The sequence below is a fragment of the Melozone crissalis genome, unplaced genomic scaffold (assembly GCF_028551555.1).
Source record: "Melozone crissalis strain CALT ecotype California unplaced genomic scaffold, PUWL_Pcris_2 ptg000057l_1, whole genome shotgun sequence".
In the NCBI taxonomy this organism is placed as follows: Eukaryota; Metazoa; Chordata; class Aves; order Passeriformes; family Passerellidae; genus Melozone; species Melozone crissalis.
In genome coordinates this window covers 11,804,678-11,820,920 of record NW_026535835.1, presented here as the reverse complement: position 1 = coordinate 11,820,920, position 16,243 = coordinate 11,804,678, and the positions used below count along the sequence as shown (strand labels likewise).

Here is a 16,243-nt window from a genome sequence, read left to right as displayed (position 1 = left end):
TTAGTGTCACCACTGAAAAAAGCAGATCTTGTCACAGAAAACAAGCTTTCAAGGTAGAAAAAACCAAAGAGCCTCAAACAAGTGGTGTCAGGGTAAACAGAGAAGGGCCACAGCAGATCCAGGAATAAAGCCGAGTGTCACTCTGGAAGCAGGTTCCTTGTGCCCTCTGGAGCCCTGCAGAAGCCCTGGCAGCACTGAGGGGCTGCCTAGGTATAAGGGGCTGCTGGACATGAGGGGCTGCTGGAGTCCAGCATCTTGGGAGAAGTATGGCCAGACCACCCTCTTTAGCTATTTTTAAAAGAGTACAACAGTTCCATTCGTTCTTCATTTTTCTTTCACTCAATATTTTACAGCAAAAAGAAACCTTTTCCTGCTAAGATGTCTCAAAGTAAATGTATTGTAGGAATTTGGGTGTTATGGGTATATCTTCATTCACAATCAGTAGAAAATTGCATTAAACTCTCTTTACCTGGAGAGACCTGAAATTATATTAAACCCAACAGTCACATCACTGCCCAAATAACATAGATCACACACAAACTGAGATGCTCCCTTCTGCCCTCAAACCAAAAGCCCTTTCAGAAGAGAGGTGTTACCACCCACCACCTGTCTCTCCAGCTGTCAAGATCCAGAGCCCATTCATTAACCACGAGCAGCTCTTTTAAAATATTAAATTATTAAACCTGTTTGTACATGTTCCAGAGACCATTGAGCTGAACTGACAAATATCGTCTCCATGATGGTGTCTGGGTTGTGGGCTCTATTTTGGAGGAAAAGGCTTTCTCCATCATTTTGGTCACATTCCTTTAACTGCCCTGATGGAGCCAGCGCTTGGCACAGGGCGTAGGGCTGGCATGGGCCCAGCTGTCTGTTCTCTCATGGCTGTGTTATCCTGGGCTCCAAGAACCTGGTGGTGGATTCTATCCAGTGGGCAAAGCTGGGTACTGGGTTTACGCTAGCCTGTGCCCAAACGCAGTTTCAAAGGTCTATTTTGTTTAGCATTTTTCTTCTTTAGAAGTGAGTCACAAAAAATTACAGCAAAAATAGGGTGAAAGCGGTCTTTCTTCCTGTTGTTAGATTGGTTTTATTTACAGTCCAGTTACTGCATAACAGCCTGCTGCATATCCAGGAGGCCACTGGACAATCTACAAAAGCAATCCAAAAGAAAAGAAGCAAGGGAAGAAGGAAAGCAACTTGGCCTGTGGTACAATTAAAAGTGAGGCCCAAGAATAGCATGTGATCAGGGAACACAATAAAGCAAAGGCTGGTTCAGTAGAGATTGCACGTCACAAACCTCTGCTCTTCCAGCATCCCAGAGGGCTCTGCACACACGGATGACCTGCATGCGTTTGCACCCCACCGGGGGCTCACCCTTTTACAGATGAGAAACAGGAGTTTATTGAAATCAAAGGTGGCTGGAATAATCCAGCACAAACATTCCATTTCAAAGCCACTCTCCCTCCAGCCCTCCCTGCCAGGCTCCCAGCAGGAGGCTGGGGAAGGTGCTGCTTGGGGTAGGCTTGGGCTGCAGTGTCAGGGCTCTTCCCATGGCTGCTGTGGGCAGTGGGCTCCCCATGTGGGCTCTGCCAGCCACAGCTGTGCTGGCTCAGTGGCTGTGGTGTCCCTGTCCCTGTCCCTGCGTGGGCCCTCGTGGCCGTGTGTGCATTCCTGAGGTGGTGGGGAAAGGCTCTGGTGCAGCTGGGGGCAAAATGACAGCAAGTTGCTGATGGAGCCCTGGGCCGCAGCGGGCAGGAGCACCCAGAGCACGAGCCAGCTAAGCAGAAATATTGGCCTACATTTGTTTCTCCGCCTGGTGGAAGGCATGCGAGTTTCTATGGCAACTTGTGTTTTCTGTTCGTCAGGCCTACTGACTCACTTCTGAGGGAGCCGTGAAGAAAAAAGATTGTTTTCTTTCTGTGCCAAGTCAAGTGGCTCCTTTCCTGCAGCCCACAGCTCTTGTCTGAGGGCTGCTGGTCAGGGTTTGTCACTGCTGTGACTTCGCAGCATCAATTTAGGGCCACAGGAAAAGACAGTCAAATGTGACAAGCCTCATCCCCTCGGGAATACACTGGCAATGAGTTAAGTTTATCTTCATTACAAGAGGAGGACATCCCAGCTGGAACCCTGGGACAGTCGGGCTGGTGCTGGTGCCGGCACAGAGCTGGCTGGGCAGGAGGGCAGCGTGGTGGCTCCCAGCACGTGCCTGTGCCGTGGGGCAGCCCAGAGCACACACCCTCAGTGAGCTTGTGAGTGCTGATGGGATAAAATTACCAGAGAGGCCCAAAAGAGATATTGCTGAGGTTAGTTCTTGTAGGGGGAATCAGAGCTGGCGAGAGCAGAACCGAACAGGCAGAGCAGAACGTGTTGTAACCTCAGCTTTTCTAATCGAGCACCTCGTCACCTCAGCTTTTCTAATTGGGAAACTTTCCTGCATAACCAAGCTTGATTTTCCAGCAGAGCCCAGGGATGCTGAGTAACCATTTTTCCTTGAAATGCAGGGGGGCTTTGCATGCACTTCTCTCAGGCTGCACTGAAACTCCCAGCTATTATACCCTAGAGAGCACTGCGAACACTCGCACCACCAGCAATTCTTCTGATGCTTTTTCTTTTGCCTAATCACAAACATATGGTACACTTTAGGGGAGATTATCCTGACATTGTTAGCTTTAAAATGCGGTTTTCTTCCAGCTTTCCAAGGTCACGGCAGCTATCCAGTTAAAGGCTAGAGAAGAAATAAAACGTTAACGCAGCATGACCTTGGTCAATCAGTTAATCTTTCTCTACCCTATTTACTCCAGTAAAATAAAAATCCATCCCCACACACTGCAGAGTGCTTTGAGATCCTGGGGTGAAAGGTACACCATAAGCTAGAGTATTAATTATTGAAGGCCTGATAGAGTGCGTGGTGCTGGAGGGAATGTAAATGAATTTTCTGTTGGTGTCTGTTTGTTTGTGCACAGCTGCGACGTACATCAGTCATGGAGGTGCAGCCCCTGGGCCTCTGAACCACTGCGAGGTGTGTGAGGGTTCCAGTACTGCTACTCCAGGGAGTACAAACAGTGTAAAAGACTTTGTCACCGTTTGACTTAGAGCTCCTTGTTCATCACCCTGTGAGGGGAGGTCAGCTGCAGGCAGCTCTCTGCTGTCACCTGCAGAATAGCATGTGGTACCTGTGCATAACATGCAGGGGCAGAGCCTCCCGCCTCTTGTTCCTGTTGCTATTGCAACATTGAGGTTTTGTGGGAAAACCTATTCTAAAATTGCTCATAAATGGGTTTTCTGACTGTTACATTAAGCTGGATTACACAGCACACAGCATTGATTTTTAGATTTGACGGTGTTGAATAATTTATGTGCACATTGCCTCCTAAACCAGGCTGTGGCTGTGATGGCCCTGGCCCTTCCCAGAGCAGACACAGACAACTGTGGTAGTATACAGCCAATACTTTTTAGTATCTGCTTTTAAAAAGGCAGGTCATAATTTTGTTACTGAGGTTTTATTTTAAAGTGTCCAGGAGTGTTATCCCACTGCAAGCACAAAGCATGATTTTTAGAGCTACTGTTCCTTAAAACGTGCTTTTGCTATCATTCCATTTTAACATAGCCATATATTATGATATCCAATTGTTTGATACAAGCATGAGTACACAGAAACAACAAAAGGAAAATTGTCTTTTTATGAACCATGAAGCTGTTTATCATATATCTAAATAAAACCCCTTTTCAGACCTTTTATCAAATTGAATTGCCTTGTACCATTCAAGCACTTCTATTTTTCCCATGCATATTGTAGAATACATTTAAAAATAAAAGTGGATGTTGGCATAGAATTAAGCTGACAGTGTTTGCACTGTCCTTGTGCAGAGACGGTCTCTGAAGAGCTTAATACACTCCTGTGTGGGTACAAGCGTTGTTCAGACATTGATAAGTTTGTAATTTTTCTAACAACTTCAGTTTATATTTAATATTCTGCACCTTTACTGACTGTAGCAAACGGAGCAGAACGTGTCCATTTTTCCCTTGCACTGGTCAGCTTTGGTCAAGTCATCAAAGGCAAGAAACATCTATTGAGTGTCCTTTTGCTGAGTCCTCCATTTAAATGAACTTGCAGGGAGCAGCAAATATTTTTCCTCCTGTTTTCTGTAGCCCAGTTCCTGCGTGCCTCGGAGGTCACACTCGGAGGTCGCAGCCTCCCCGGAGAGCAGCTGCTGCTGCCCAACGCTGCTCCCGAGCAGCGCCAGTGCCGCTGTTCGGCAGCCCTGCAATAATCTCCCTTCAATACACCGGAGATGCATCCTGCTCCAGCCGCCAGAAGGTTGGGAGCCTCGGGACATGGCGCGGGATTGCTGCGGGGTCTCTGCGGGATCACTGCAGGATCCTCTGCCGGGATCGCTGCAGGATCGGTGCAGGATCCTCTGCCGGGATGGCTGTAGGATCTCTGCCGGGATCCCTGCCGGGATCTCTGCAGGATCTCTGCGGGATCTCTGCAGGATCTCTGCTGGGATCGCTGCAGGATCGGTGCAGGATCCTCTGCCGGGATGGCTGTAGGATCTCTGCCGGGATCGCTGCGGGATCTCTGCAGGATCTCTGCGGGATCTCTGCGGGATCTCTGCAGGATCTCTGCCGGGATCGCTGCAGGATCTCTGCAGGATCTCTGCCGGGATCGCTGCGGAATCTCTGCAGGATCTCTGCGGGATCTCTGCCGGGATCTCTGCAGGATCTCTGCCGGGATCGCTGCAGGATCTCTGCAGGATCTCTGCCGGGATCGCTGCGGAATCTCTGCAGGATCTCTGCGGGATCTCTGCCGGGATCGCTGCCGGATCGCTGCGGGATCTCTGCCGGGATCGCTGCAGGATCTCTGCAGGATCTCTGCGGGATCTCTGCGGGATCTCTGCCGGGATCGCTGCCGGATCGCTGCGGGATGCGGCTGCGCGGGGCTCCCTCTGCCGGCGGCTGCCGGGAGTGGCGGGCGATCCCGGAGCCGGAGAGCGACAGCCGCGGCCCCCGGCTGGGCACGGGGGCTGTCAGCGCTGCCCCGGGGCTGTCAGCGCTGCCCTGGGTTCTCCCGGCTGGGCACGGGGGCTGTCAGCGCTGCCCCGGGGCTGTCAGCGCTGCCCTGGGTTCTCCCGGCTGGGCACGGGGGCTGTCAGCGCTGCCCCGGGGCTGTCAGCGCTGCCCTGGGTTCTCCCGGCTGGGCACGGGGGCTGTCAGCGCTGCCCCGGGGCTGTCAGCGCTGCCCTGGGTTCTCCCGGCTGGGCACGGGGGCTGTCAGCGCTGCCCCGGGGCTGTCAGCGCTGCCCTGGGTTCTCCTGGCTGGGCACGGGGGCTGTCAGCGCTGCCCCGGGGCTGTCAGCGCTGCCCTGGGTTCTCCCGGCCCTGTTCCGAGCGCACCCAGCGCTGCACCAGCGCTCTCAGCGCGCCCAGCGCTGTCGCGGCCGTTCATTTATGCAGAAGAGCACGGTCAGGTCAAAATCGCTCGGTAACTGTCGTCTCCAGGGTGCATCACTTGGCGGGGCTTTTAATGCAGTCAAAAGTGACTCCAAGCCACGCAGAGCCCACTCCAGTTCTCAGGGGAGAAGAATTGTTTCTCTGTGTATTCTATAGGTTAAATTCTACCATTTCAAGCAGGTGTTTTAGACACAGACCATATTTGCAGGAGACTGTGGTGATGTGTTTGGTGTTTGATCTGTCAGCCATTGCTCCAGACCTGGGAGACCTCAGCACGCAGCCTGTGGACTTTGGATGGGCCTTTCCCTCCCGCTGCTCCTCGGCAGTGCGCAGCAGGTCCCGCAGCTGAGTGCAGCCCATGCCTGCTGCAGAGTTTCCCTGCGCTGTTGCAAACCACACGAGGTCAGTTCTGACCTGCTGAGAGAGGCACAGCTGTTAAAGCCCCGTGTTCCCACACCAGCCCCATCTGGAGCTCACCCTGGGCCTGCTCAGATCGCACAGGTGAAGACCACGGGATGCAGCAGAACGCCAGGAAAAGCCAGCCCAGGCGTGAGCCCCGGGAGCCCAGCAAGGGTTTGGGTCTTCCCCTGAGCTCATCTGTAGCAGCATGGGCTGTTATAGTAGAAATATTAAGAATATATTATTGGCATAATATAAACTGTCCTTATGTCGTGCTGAAGTTCCTGGGCCAGTGCAGGGATTCCTGGGATTCCTGAGGACTGTCTGAGACCCCGTGAATCCAGTGCCAGCCCTGCCCTAGGGTGGCTGTCAGGTGATGCTGTGGGAGGAATGGGTGAGTTTGCAGCCATATCAGCAGATCTGTGTGAGACCTGTTCATCACACATGTCCTGTTAACCACTCTCCATGATAAAATATTTACAATAAGAATTTATTTATCATTAAAACCCTAAATAAAAGGATTACAGAGAAAGTCAGAATGGTTCAGTAAGAAACAGCACTAATTATTTTCACCCTTGTGGGTTTTTCTGCATTTGGTGCTTGAATTTCAGAACGAAAATATTGAGATAAACTCCTGCTTTCATGTGAGCACAGTTGGGGGTGATTTCTTACTTGGTATGAAGCCTGAAAAGGGAGAATTAACACTCATTTAATCATTTATGTTCAGTCGTAATTTAGGCCCTGAGCAACAAAGTATTTAAGCAGGAGAGAAAACTTCAGGCAGTCACATATTCCAGTGACTTCAGACAGATTATTCAGATGCCTGAACTGAGAAGTTCCTTATTCAGAGTGAGAGAAGACCAGAATTCCATGTGCTGGAAACTGAGCTGTGGAGCCCAGCTGCGGCAGATGGATGCTGAGAGTTTTCAACCCAGGGTGCAAACACAGAGCTCAGTCCCTGCACAGCCACCAGCGCTGGGGGTGATGCCCTGGCTCTCAGGGGCTGTGTGACCTCAGAAAAGTCAGGCAATTAATGAGCATCATTGCTGAGCTGGGGGAAAAGTCACAGAGGTGAATACTGCCAGAAAGTAAACTCACTGCCGGTCACGAGATGCAGAAACCCTGAGGATGGTTTGAGCACACAGAAGCTGTTTCTGCACAGCAGAAAGGAAACAAGCAGAAGAGCAGGAAGGAGATTGTCAGATCTCCAGCATTATTGCAGTTATTCTGCCAGGTCTGCACAGCTGAAGTGTTTTTCTAAACGTCCATCATATCCCTGGTACAGGATATGTGTAGGGTATTAGGTGAGCCTTGTGCCATTGCAAGACAGTGTCATCCTCAAGTGGAAATTTGTCATCTCCTTTCAAATCTCATCTGTTTTGTGGCGGGGAGAAAGGTGGATATAAGGAAAGATGATGAGCCTCATAAACACTGCTGTTTTTTCCTGCACTGTCTATATATGAATATCATCATCATTTTGTCTAAGTAAATCTAAGCCCATTCAAACTTTATATAATGCCATCAAACTCTCGAAACAAAGAAAGGCATTTAAAACAGCCCAGCTTCATGATTAAGGTATTATCCAAATTCACCACTCAGAATGTTTCAGAGTGATTTCCTTCAGGCTCAACTACAGCCACAACATCATAGAGATCAATATCTGTGCCATCTGAGTATCATCGAATGCAATCTAAAGGACTGACTAAACAGGAAATAATACACAGATAAAAAGATAAAATGCCCCGGGCATTCCCTCAAAACAGGTAAAAGGCTCACCTTGGAAAATATAGATGCTTATAAGGAGACCAAAGGTCTGAATTCTTGTAAGTTACATCTGATATTTAGAGATTTAAAAACATCAGTCAAAGGATTTGACTGAAAGTTTTAAAACCACAGATGGAAACTGAAGAGACCCCTGTCCCCCTAGTGCAGGGCTGGATGTGGCAGCTCCAGCAGTGCCACCTGCTCAGGAGCCCTCTCTCCCTGGGAAGAGATCCCTGCCACGGGTCCCTGTCAGGGGCACCCCGGTGGGGAGGACCAGCACAACCCTGCGCAGGGTCCCTGAGGCTGGGCAGCCTGACAGGAAGGGCAGCTCTGACTTCACACCAAGCCCCTGAGGTCTGTGTCTGGCAGGGCTGTGGAGGTAGCCCAGTGCCTGCTCCTCCCAGGTGCGGAGCATAATGGAGTAGAAATTGGACCTCTTGGGACTCCTAACACACACGCAAAGTTTTAAACACAGTCCCTAAAGTGTTCACAAAGTCAACCCAGATAATATAAGTGCTCTGGTTTATCCCTGTCCCCAGTAACAGTGTCAAATGATTCAGTGAAAACCCTTGCATAAAGCCTTCCAGAGGTAGATGAACATATACAGTTGATGGATTCTAGATGTGTACACAAGCTGCTCCGTCAGCCAGGTCCAAAAACTTGCAATAAGTAAATTTAATCAGGAAACATCACTCAGATATGAATGTTTAATGATGCTGATCTACTGTGAGCTGCCAAAGCTAGGAGCCAGCCTAGCAGTCAAGAGCCCACAGAGCTCAGGGTTTCAAAACAAACAACTCTCCTTGGAGATTAGTGTTGCAAAAGATGTGAGCAGGCAGAAGGAATGTTTTGCCTCCTGCTAAAGCATTAACCCAGAACAGGACTAAAATATTGTATGGCTCCTGAAAACGTTTCTTTCAAAAGCTGTGTTCAATCCAGCACCCTCAGTAAGTCAGAGCACTGCCTCTTGTATGCTCCATAACCTCCTCTAACGAGGTTGTCTTGTTTGGGATTTTTGTCTTACCCACTAAACGCAGAGTCTGTGGCCCTGCAGGGCTGGGGTCTCTGGGCTGGGCTGCGGCGCTGCGGGCAGGCCTGGGCTAGGAGGGGCAGTTTGTACGGCAGGTTTGATGCCAGAATAGCGATTCCTTCCTCAAACCGAGTGCGTCTAGAAGAGCACTGTAAACCCAGGTGGTTTGTAGGATTATAGAGAGCTGGCTGGAGACCCCTGCACCTTGCACGTGCATGCACAGATGTGGAGCGCAGCCCTGCAGCCCACAGCAGCAGCCTGGACTGCAAAGTGCCCGTCTCAGCCGTGTGCTCCCCTCTGACAGAAGTCCAAGGCACCTTGTTGTCAGGATGTCCAGCTTTTTGAAGCGCCAGACGAGCAGCCTAAGCCCCGCAGCACGCACAAGCCTGCCCAAGCTGTGGGTGTCCCAGCCCTCTGCTGCTCTCCAGCTGCGTTTGCTAGGGGCTGGTCTGTCCTCAGCTCCTCTGCTGGATCAGACAACCCGGTTATTGAATCTGACGTACAGTCACACACAGCACATGCAACAGACACCTGAATACAGGCAGGCTGCACAGGGAAGGACCTGGGAGATGTCAGCTCCAGGCAGCCCTGGGTGGCTGATGCCGAGCTCCCTAAAGCCACGGGCACCGCGTCCCGCTGCTGTCACAGGCGAGGCTCAGCACAGCCCGGCTGCTCTGGGGAGCTGCGCCGGCTCATGGAAGGCATTCCTGGTGTAAAACTCCTCCATTCATTGCGGGAGCTGGGAGGAGCCCGAGAGGCAGTTTGCAAGATCACTGGAAAGCAGCTGACAAGTTCCATGAGAAATGAGCTTGTCCCTCCGTGAGCTACACCTGCACAAAGCTACCCCGGGTGAGTTCTTTTGGCCAGGCTTCATCTACATCTGTATTTTATCTACATCTTCTGCTCATGTGTGATGATGCTACCTTCATTGCTGTTGTGAGGAGTTCTGATAACGCAGGGATGAGTTCACGGCAAAGCCCAGGAGGAAATGACTCCTTGCATCTGCAGAGGAGGGTCAGATGAACGGGCAGTGCATGAGGCCACGAGTCACACGCTGAGCAAGGATGAGGCATCGCCCTGACCGCCCAGCACGGGCAGTGGGAAAGAGAAGCACCTTTAGAGCCAGCCCCAAGCTCCACAAACCGTACAGCCCATCCCACAGGAATCTGGGTTTGCCCCCTTCAGTGGCTGTGCCTCAGGGCGGTTTTAGGTTTGAAAATTCCTTAATGTTTGTAGGTAGAATGAAAATTCTCATATGAAAATCTGGGGTTTTTAAAATCCCATTCCTTCCGTGAGAATTACTAGTTTTTCTAACCAGTTTATTTTCCTTTTACTTCAGTATCTCTTCCCAGCCAAAAACAAGAAGTTAGTCAGAGATAGATAGATTGGACATTTGAATGGTAAATTTCCTTGTGGATAACTGAAGTTCAGTTGAGTTTCACAAGCGACTGACAAAGGGGCCCTATACAGGAAAACGTAGCTCAAGGTAAGCGTGGGCAGCCGCAGTGCGAGGTGTTTCCCGGGGAGCTGGCACTGCTGCGTGACCCCTTCCAACGGGCTCCCTTTTCCTTGCTTTTATCCTTAAAAACGGTTCGGCTTTTCCCTTCCGTGCAGCCAGCCCGCGGCTGCGGGGCAAGGCCAGGCAGAGCGCAGAGACACGCGTGCCCGCAGCCGGGGACCGAGGACAGCTCGGGGAGGGACGGGACACAAGCGGGGAGCGCCGGGGGGCACAGCGGGGCCGGGCGCATGCCGCGGGCACCCGGTGCCGGGGGGCCCGGACGGCAGAGCGGCCGCTGCCGGGCGGGTTTGTTTGGCGCGGTTCCGCCGGTCCCGGTCTCGGGCCCGGTGCGCGCGCGGCAGCCCCGCCGGAGGCGCGGGGCCCGCACGTGCGCGGGGCGCGGCGGGCGCGGCCCCTTTAAGGCGCGCGGCGGCGCGGGGCGCCCATGTGGAGGGCAGCACGCGTGTTGTGCTGCGCGCCCATTGGCCCGCGCGCGCTGACAGCGCGCCCCGGGCCGCGAGCGCACTGCGGGGGGAGCGCCGCCCGCAAAACGCGGCGCCCGGATCGAGCCGCCGCCGGAACGGACCGGCCGCCGCCTCGTCTCGCGCCCGGCGCCCGTCCCGAGGCCGGCCCGGGTGGCGCCCGCCCCGCGCGACCGGCGGGGCTGCGGGGCCGTGCCCGCGCGTCCCCGGCCCGGGCCGGCCGCCTCGTCCCGGCGCGTCCCGTCCCGTCCGGGCGGCGCCCCGAACTCCACTCCACGTCTTGGCGCAGCCCGCCGCGTAGTAGCGGGGCCGCGCCAGCGCCCGCCTGTTGTGTTTCTGTTGCCACCCGCCATCTTGTCGCCAGCGCTGCGGCCGGCGGGGCGAGCCCGGGGCGGCGCGGGCGGGGCGGGCCCGCGCTCCGGGCGGCGGCGGCGGCGACGGCGGCCGGGCCCGCGCCATGAGCATCGAGACGCTGCTGGAGGCGGCGCGGTTCCTGGAGTGGCAGGCGCAGCAGCAGCAGACCGCACGTGGTGAGTGACCGTGCGCCCGCGCCTCGCGGGGCCGCGCCTGACAGCGGCGGCCGGCCGGGGCTACCCGGGCACTGGCACTAGGGAAGGGTGGGGGGGCACCGGCGCGGGCTTTGCGCTGCCGGGGGCATCCGACCCGGGGAAACTCGGGGCGGGCAGAGCAGCGTCAGGGTACGGGGGGGTTCGGGGACGGCGCGGCGGGGGCTCCGTGCGGGCGGGGCTGCCCCGGGCCGGGCCCCGCTCCCGCCGGGGGCGCCGCCGCCCCCGCCCCGCGCGCTGCGTGTCCCCGGCCGGCGGGAGGGCGGGGCCTGGCGCGTCACCGACTCGGCCCCGCCCGCCACCACGTGCGCGCGGCCCCGCCCCGCGCGGCCCCTCCGGGGGCTGCGGGGCCCGCCCGGGGCGGCGGGAGGGGACGGGGGAACCCCGGAGGGGACCGGGGAACCCCGCGGGGCCGTCCCCGCACCGCCCGCTGCCCCGCACCGCCCGCGCCGCCGCGGCGGCCCTGGCCCTCCGGGAGCGGCGATCTGTGCCCCGGGGCCGCGCAGCAGCGGCGGGCGCGGCGGGGCTGTCGCCCGCGCGTGGCTGCGGGACAGCGGCGCCGGCCCCGCTCCTGCGGCGGCCCCGGCGCGGGCACTCGGGCGGAGCTGCGGGAGCGGCGCTTTGTGCCGCCGCCCATTGTGTCGGTGATGAGTCACGCAGCAGACGGGGATGCGGTGCTGAGGGGCCGCGCAGGGCCGGGAGCATCCCGAGCCCGGAGCACAGCCCAGGCTGCGCAGGCGGCAGGGGCTGCCCGGTCCGCGCTCCCCGCCGGCTGGGTGACAGCTCCGGTGCTGCTTCCTAGCTCCTGACACCCTCCTTGCCACCGCCAGCCCTGTGGTGATCCCGGCTCCGGGCTTACAGGAGGTGTCCGGCCTCACGGTGCAGCGGTAAAACACCCGGGGCTCGACCTCTGCAGGTCTGGGTTTGTCTCCTGCTGCTGGGAGACAGCTCCCACTGCCAATCCCGCTGCCCTCCTGCTGCCAATCCCACTGCCATCCGATTGACAATCCCGCTGCTAATCCCGCTGACAATCCCACTGACAATCCCACTGCCATCCGATTGACAATCCCGCTGCTAATCCCGCTGACAATCCCACTGACAATCCCGCTGCCCTCCCACTGCCGATCCCACTGCCAATCCCACTGCCATCCTGCTGCCATCCGATTGTCAATCCCACTGCCAATCCCACTGCCAATCCCACTGCTATCCCGCTGCCAATCCCACTGCCATCCGATTGCCAATCCCACTGCCAGTCCCGCTGCCATCCCGCTGCCATCCCACTGCCATCCCATTGCCATCCCGCTGCCATCCGATTGCCAATCCCACTGCCAATCCCACTGCCATCCCGCTGCCAATCTCACTGCCAATCCCACTGCCATCCCGCGGCCAATCTCACTGCCAATCTCACTGCCAATCCCATTGCCATCCCACTGCCAATCCCACTGCCAATCCCGCTGCCATCCCGCTGCCATCCCACTGCCAATCCCACTGCCAATCCCACTGCCAATCCTGTTGCCATCCCGCTGCCATCCCCCTGCCAATCCCGCTGCCCTCCCGCTGCCATCCCACCGCCCCACGCTGCGGGGGCGTCTTGTGAGTGGGTCTGACAGGCTGTGCTCTGGGTTACAGAGGAGCAGGAGGGACCTGCCTTGTTGTGCTGGACAGCTTCTGAGGCAGGAATTACTACTGGGCAGGGTAACGCAGCAAAGAAAAGCCAGCCTGCAGGCTTCTCAGCTGCAGGAGCAGCTCACAGGGATGTGTGGGGATGTGGTGTTACACAAAGCCTGCTGCAGGCCCCGGGCTCTGGGTGCTGCTGGGGGACACAGACACGTAAGGGCTGGGCTGGGTGCCGGGCCAGCAGCGTCAGTGCAAAGTCAGTGCGAACGTGGCCACTTCAGGGAAGTCTGAACACCAGGAAGACTCTGGCACGGGAGGGAGGAGCCCTGCAGTGACCTTTGGGTGGCAGGAAGATTTCAGGGGAGAGCACAAGCAGAGGAACAGCTGGGAAGCACTAGGAAGTAATAAGAACAGTAAGACTGCGTTCGCTTCTTTGCCTTGTGTTCTTCCTCTCCTCCCCCTTGGAATCTTGTGCTCTGAAAAGTGTTATGGTCTGTTTTACCCCCAGTTACACTGTGGAACTCCAGGGGTCCAGTATGGCCTGAAAATCAGTCAATTTTGGGAATAGCATTAAAAAATAAATACTGAACTCATCCAAGGGCTGCTGGGCCTGCAGCTGACAGCAGTGCCTGCTGCTGCTGCTGTAACCCTCTTGCTGTAAGCATGTGCCTCCCAAGCATGTAACAGTCGTTTACATGGGCCCAGACTCACAGCCTGGGGTCATCTCCTTTCAAATCTTTCTCTCTCTGTGTGTGCAAGCTCCAGAGACATTTGACTTGAATTAGAGGGTGCTGATTTCTTTGAATTTAGATTAATCCAGGAATGTTCCATGATCTAAGAAAAACAAATTTCTTTATAATTGCAAGTAACTGATACTTGTTTTCCTAGGGTTTTTCCCATAGATGCTCATCTTGTGTTTGCTGCTCTCCCGGTGCTGCACAGTTCATTCACACCATTCCTCTCCTGAGGAGAGGTGTGCTCTGTGTGGTCTCTCGCTGTTGTCTTTGAACAGATCTCGTCAGTGTGATGTTGGGGTGCATCTCCAGAAACCTCGTGGGGCTGTTTGCCCACCGCTGGCTTCCGTCTCACCAGGGAGAGGTGTGTGGCTCAGCCTGGGCCTCGCTGGCTGCCACAGGCAGCACACCCCCTGGGTTTCTGTCAGGGGAGGTTAAAGCACCTCCCGACACACAGTGTGAGTTTATCTGTTTCCAGAGGCTTGCAGGAGAGCTGCACTGCAGTTCTGAGGACAACAGTGCCATAGTGCCATAGTGACAATTAGACTTTGACTTCAGGAAGAGCCTTGCTCTGTGACACAGCAATGTCTGAATCTCAGGGGTGGCAATGATAATTGTCATGGGATTCCAGGGATAACTGCCTTGGTGCTGCCCGTTCAGGTGATGGTGGTGACTCCGTTTTGATGGGCAGATACCCATCAAAATTGATTCTTCTTTCTTTTTCAAGTATGGAGATAGGGTTCTAAAGGGTAATCTGCACATTTCCATTCATTTTCTTGAGAAGAAAGCTGGCTAGAGTGAGCAGCCTGTGGAAGCAAGGCCTGGTGCAGCCCTGGGATGAAGGTGCAGCAGTGAGCCCTTGTTCTTGTCACAGGATCGAGGAATGTTACCTGGAGCAAACATGCTTACCTAACAGGCTGGCTGTTATCTGCCAGATCCAGTTTTGCCATGACTCACTGAACTCATTTCACCTGTCTGCGCTCCCTTGCTGACTGTGTAACACAAACACACTGTGCTGGCTGTGTAACACACAAGCAGTGTGTTTGCTGGCTGTGTAACACACACACGCTGTGCTGGCTGTGTAACACACAAGCAGTGTGTTTGCTGGCTGTGTAACACACACACGCTGTGCTGGCTGTGTAACACACAAGCAGTGTGTTTGCTGGCTGTGTAACACATACACGCTGTGCTGGCTGTGTAACACACGAGCAGTGTGTTTGTTCGCTGTGTAACACACACACGCTGTGCTGGCTGTGTAACACACAAGCAGTGTGTTTGCTGGCTGTGTAACACACACACGCTGTGCTGGCTGTGTAACACACGAGCAGTGTGTTTGTTCGCTGTGTAACACACACACGCTGTGCTGGCTGTGTAACACACAAGCAGTGTGTTTGTTCGCTGTGTAACACAAACACACTGTGCTGGCTGTGTAACACACGAGCAGTGTGTTTGCTGGCTGTGTAACACACACACGCTGTGCTGGCTGTGTAACACACGAGCAGTGTGTTTGTTCGCTGTGTAACACACACACGCTGTGCTGGCTGTGTAACACACGAGCAGTGTGTTTGTTCGCTGTGTAACACACACACGCTGTGCTGGCTGTGTAACACACGAGCAGTGTGTTTGTTCGCTGTGTAACACACACACGCTGTGCTGGCTGTGTAACACACGAGCAGTGTGTTTGTTCGCTGTGTAACACACACACGCTGTGCTGGCTGTGTAACACACGAGCAGTGTGTTTGTTCGCTGTGTAACACACACACGCTGTGCTGGCTGTGTAACACACGAGCAGTGTGTTTGTTCGCTGTGTAACACACACACGCTGTGCTGGCTGTGTAACACACGAGCAGTGTGTTTGTTCGCTGTGTAACACACACACGCTGTGCTGGCTGTGTAACACACGAGCAGTGTGTTTGTTCGCTGTGTAACACACACACGCTGTGCTGGCTGTGTAACACACAAGCAGTGTGTTTGCTGGCTGTGTAACACACACACGCTGTGCTGGCTGTGTAACACACGAGCAGTGTGTTTGCTGGCTGTGTAACACACACACGCTGTGCTGGCTGTGTAACACACAAGCAGTGTGTTTGTTCGCTGTGTAACACACACACGCTGTGCTGGCTGTGTAACACACGAGCAGTGTGTTTGCTGGCTGTGTAACACACACGCTGTGCTGGCTGTGTAACACACGAGCAGTGTGTTTGTTCGCTGTGTAACACACACACGCTGTGCTGGCTGTGTAACACACGAGCAGTGTGTTTGCTGGCTGTGTAACACACACACGCTGTGCTGGCTGTGTAACACACGAGCAGTGTGTTTGCTGGCTGTGTAACACACACACGCTGTGCTGGCTGTGTAACACACAAGCAGTGTGTTTGTTCGCTGTGTAACACACACACGCTGTGCTGGCTGTGTAACACACGAGCAGTGTGTTTGTTCGCTGTGTAACACACACACGCTGTGCTGGCTGTGTAACACACGAGCAGTGTGTTTGCTGGCTGTGTAACACACACACGCTGTGCTGGCTGTGTAACACACGAGCAGTGTGTTTGTTCGCTGTGTAACACACACACGCTGTGCTGGCTGTGTAACACACGAGCAGTGTGTTTGCTGGCTGTGTAACACACACACGCTGTGCTGGCTGTGTAACACACAAGCAGTGTGTTTGTTCACTGTGTAACACACACACGCTGTGCTGGCTGTGT

General features: G+C 54.8%; 1 protein-coding gene across 1 annotated transcript in view; it reads left to right on the top strand.

Moving 5' to 3' along the window:
- The first annotated feature begins 11,078 nt into the window (after positions 1-11,078).
- Positions 11,079-16,243, top strand: part of MNT (MAX network transcriptional repressor) — a 32,201-nt gene continuing 27,036 nt past the window's right edge. The window contains exon 1 of the mRNA XM_054287206.1: positions 11,079-11,151. Coding sequence (XP_054143181.1) covers positions 11,079-11,151 — 73 coding nt within the window. The remainder of the gene's footprint in view (positions 11,152-16,243) is intronic.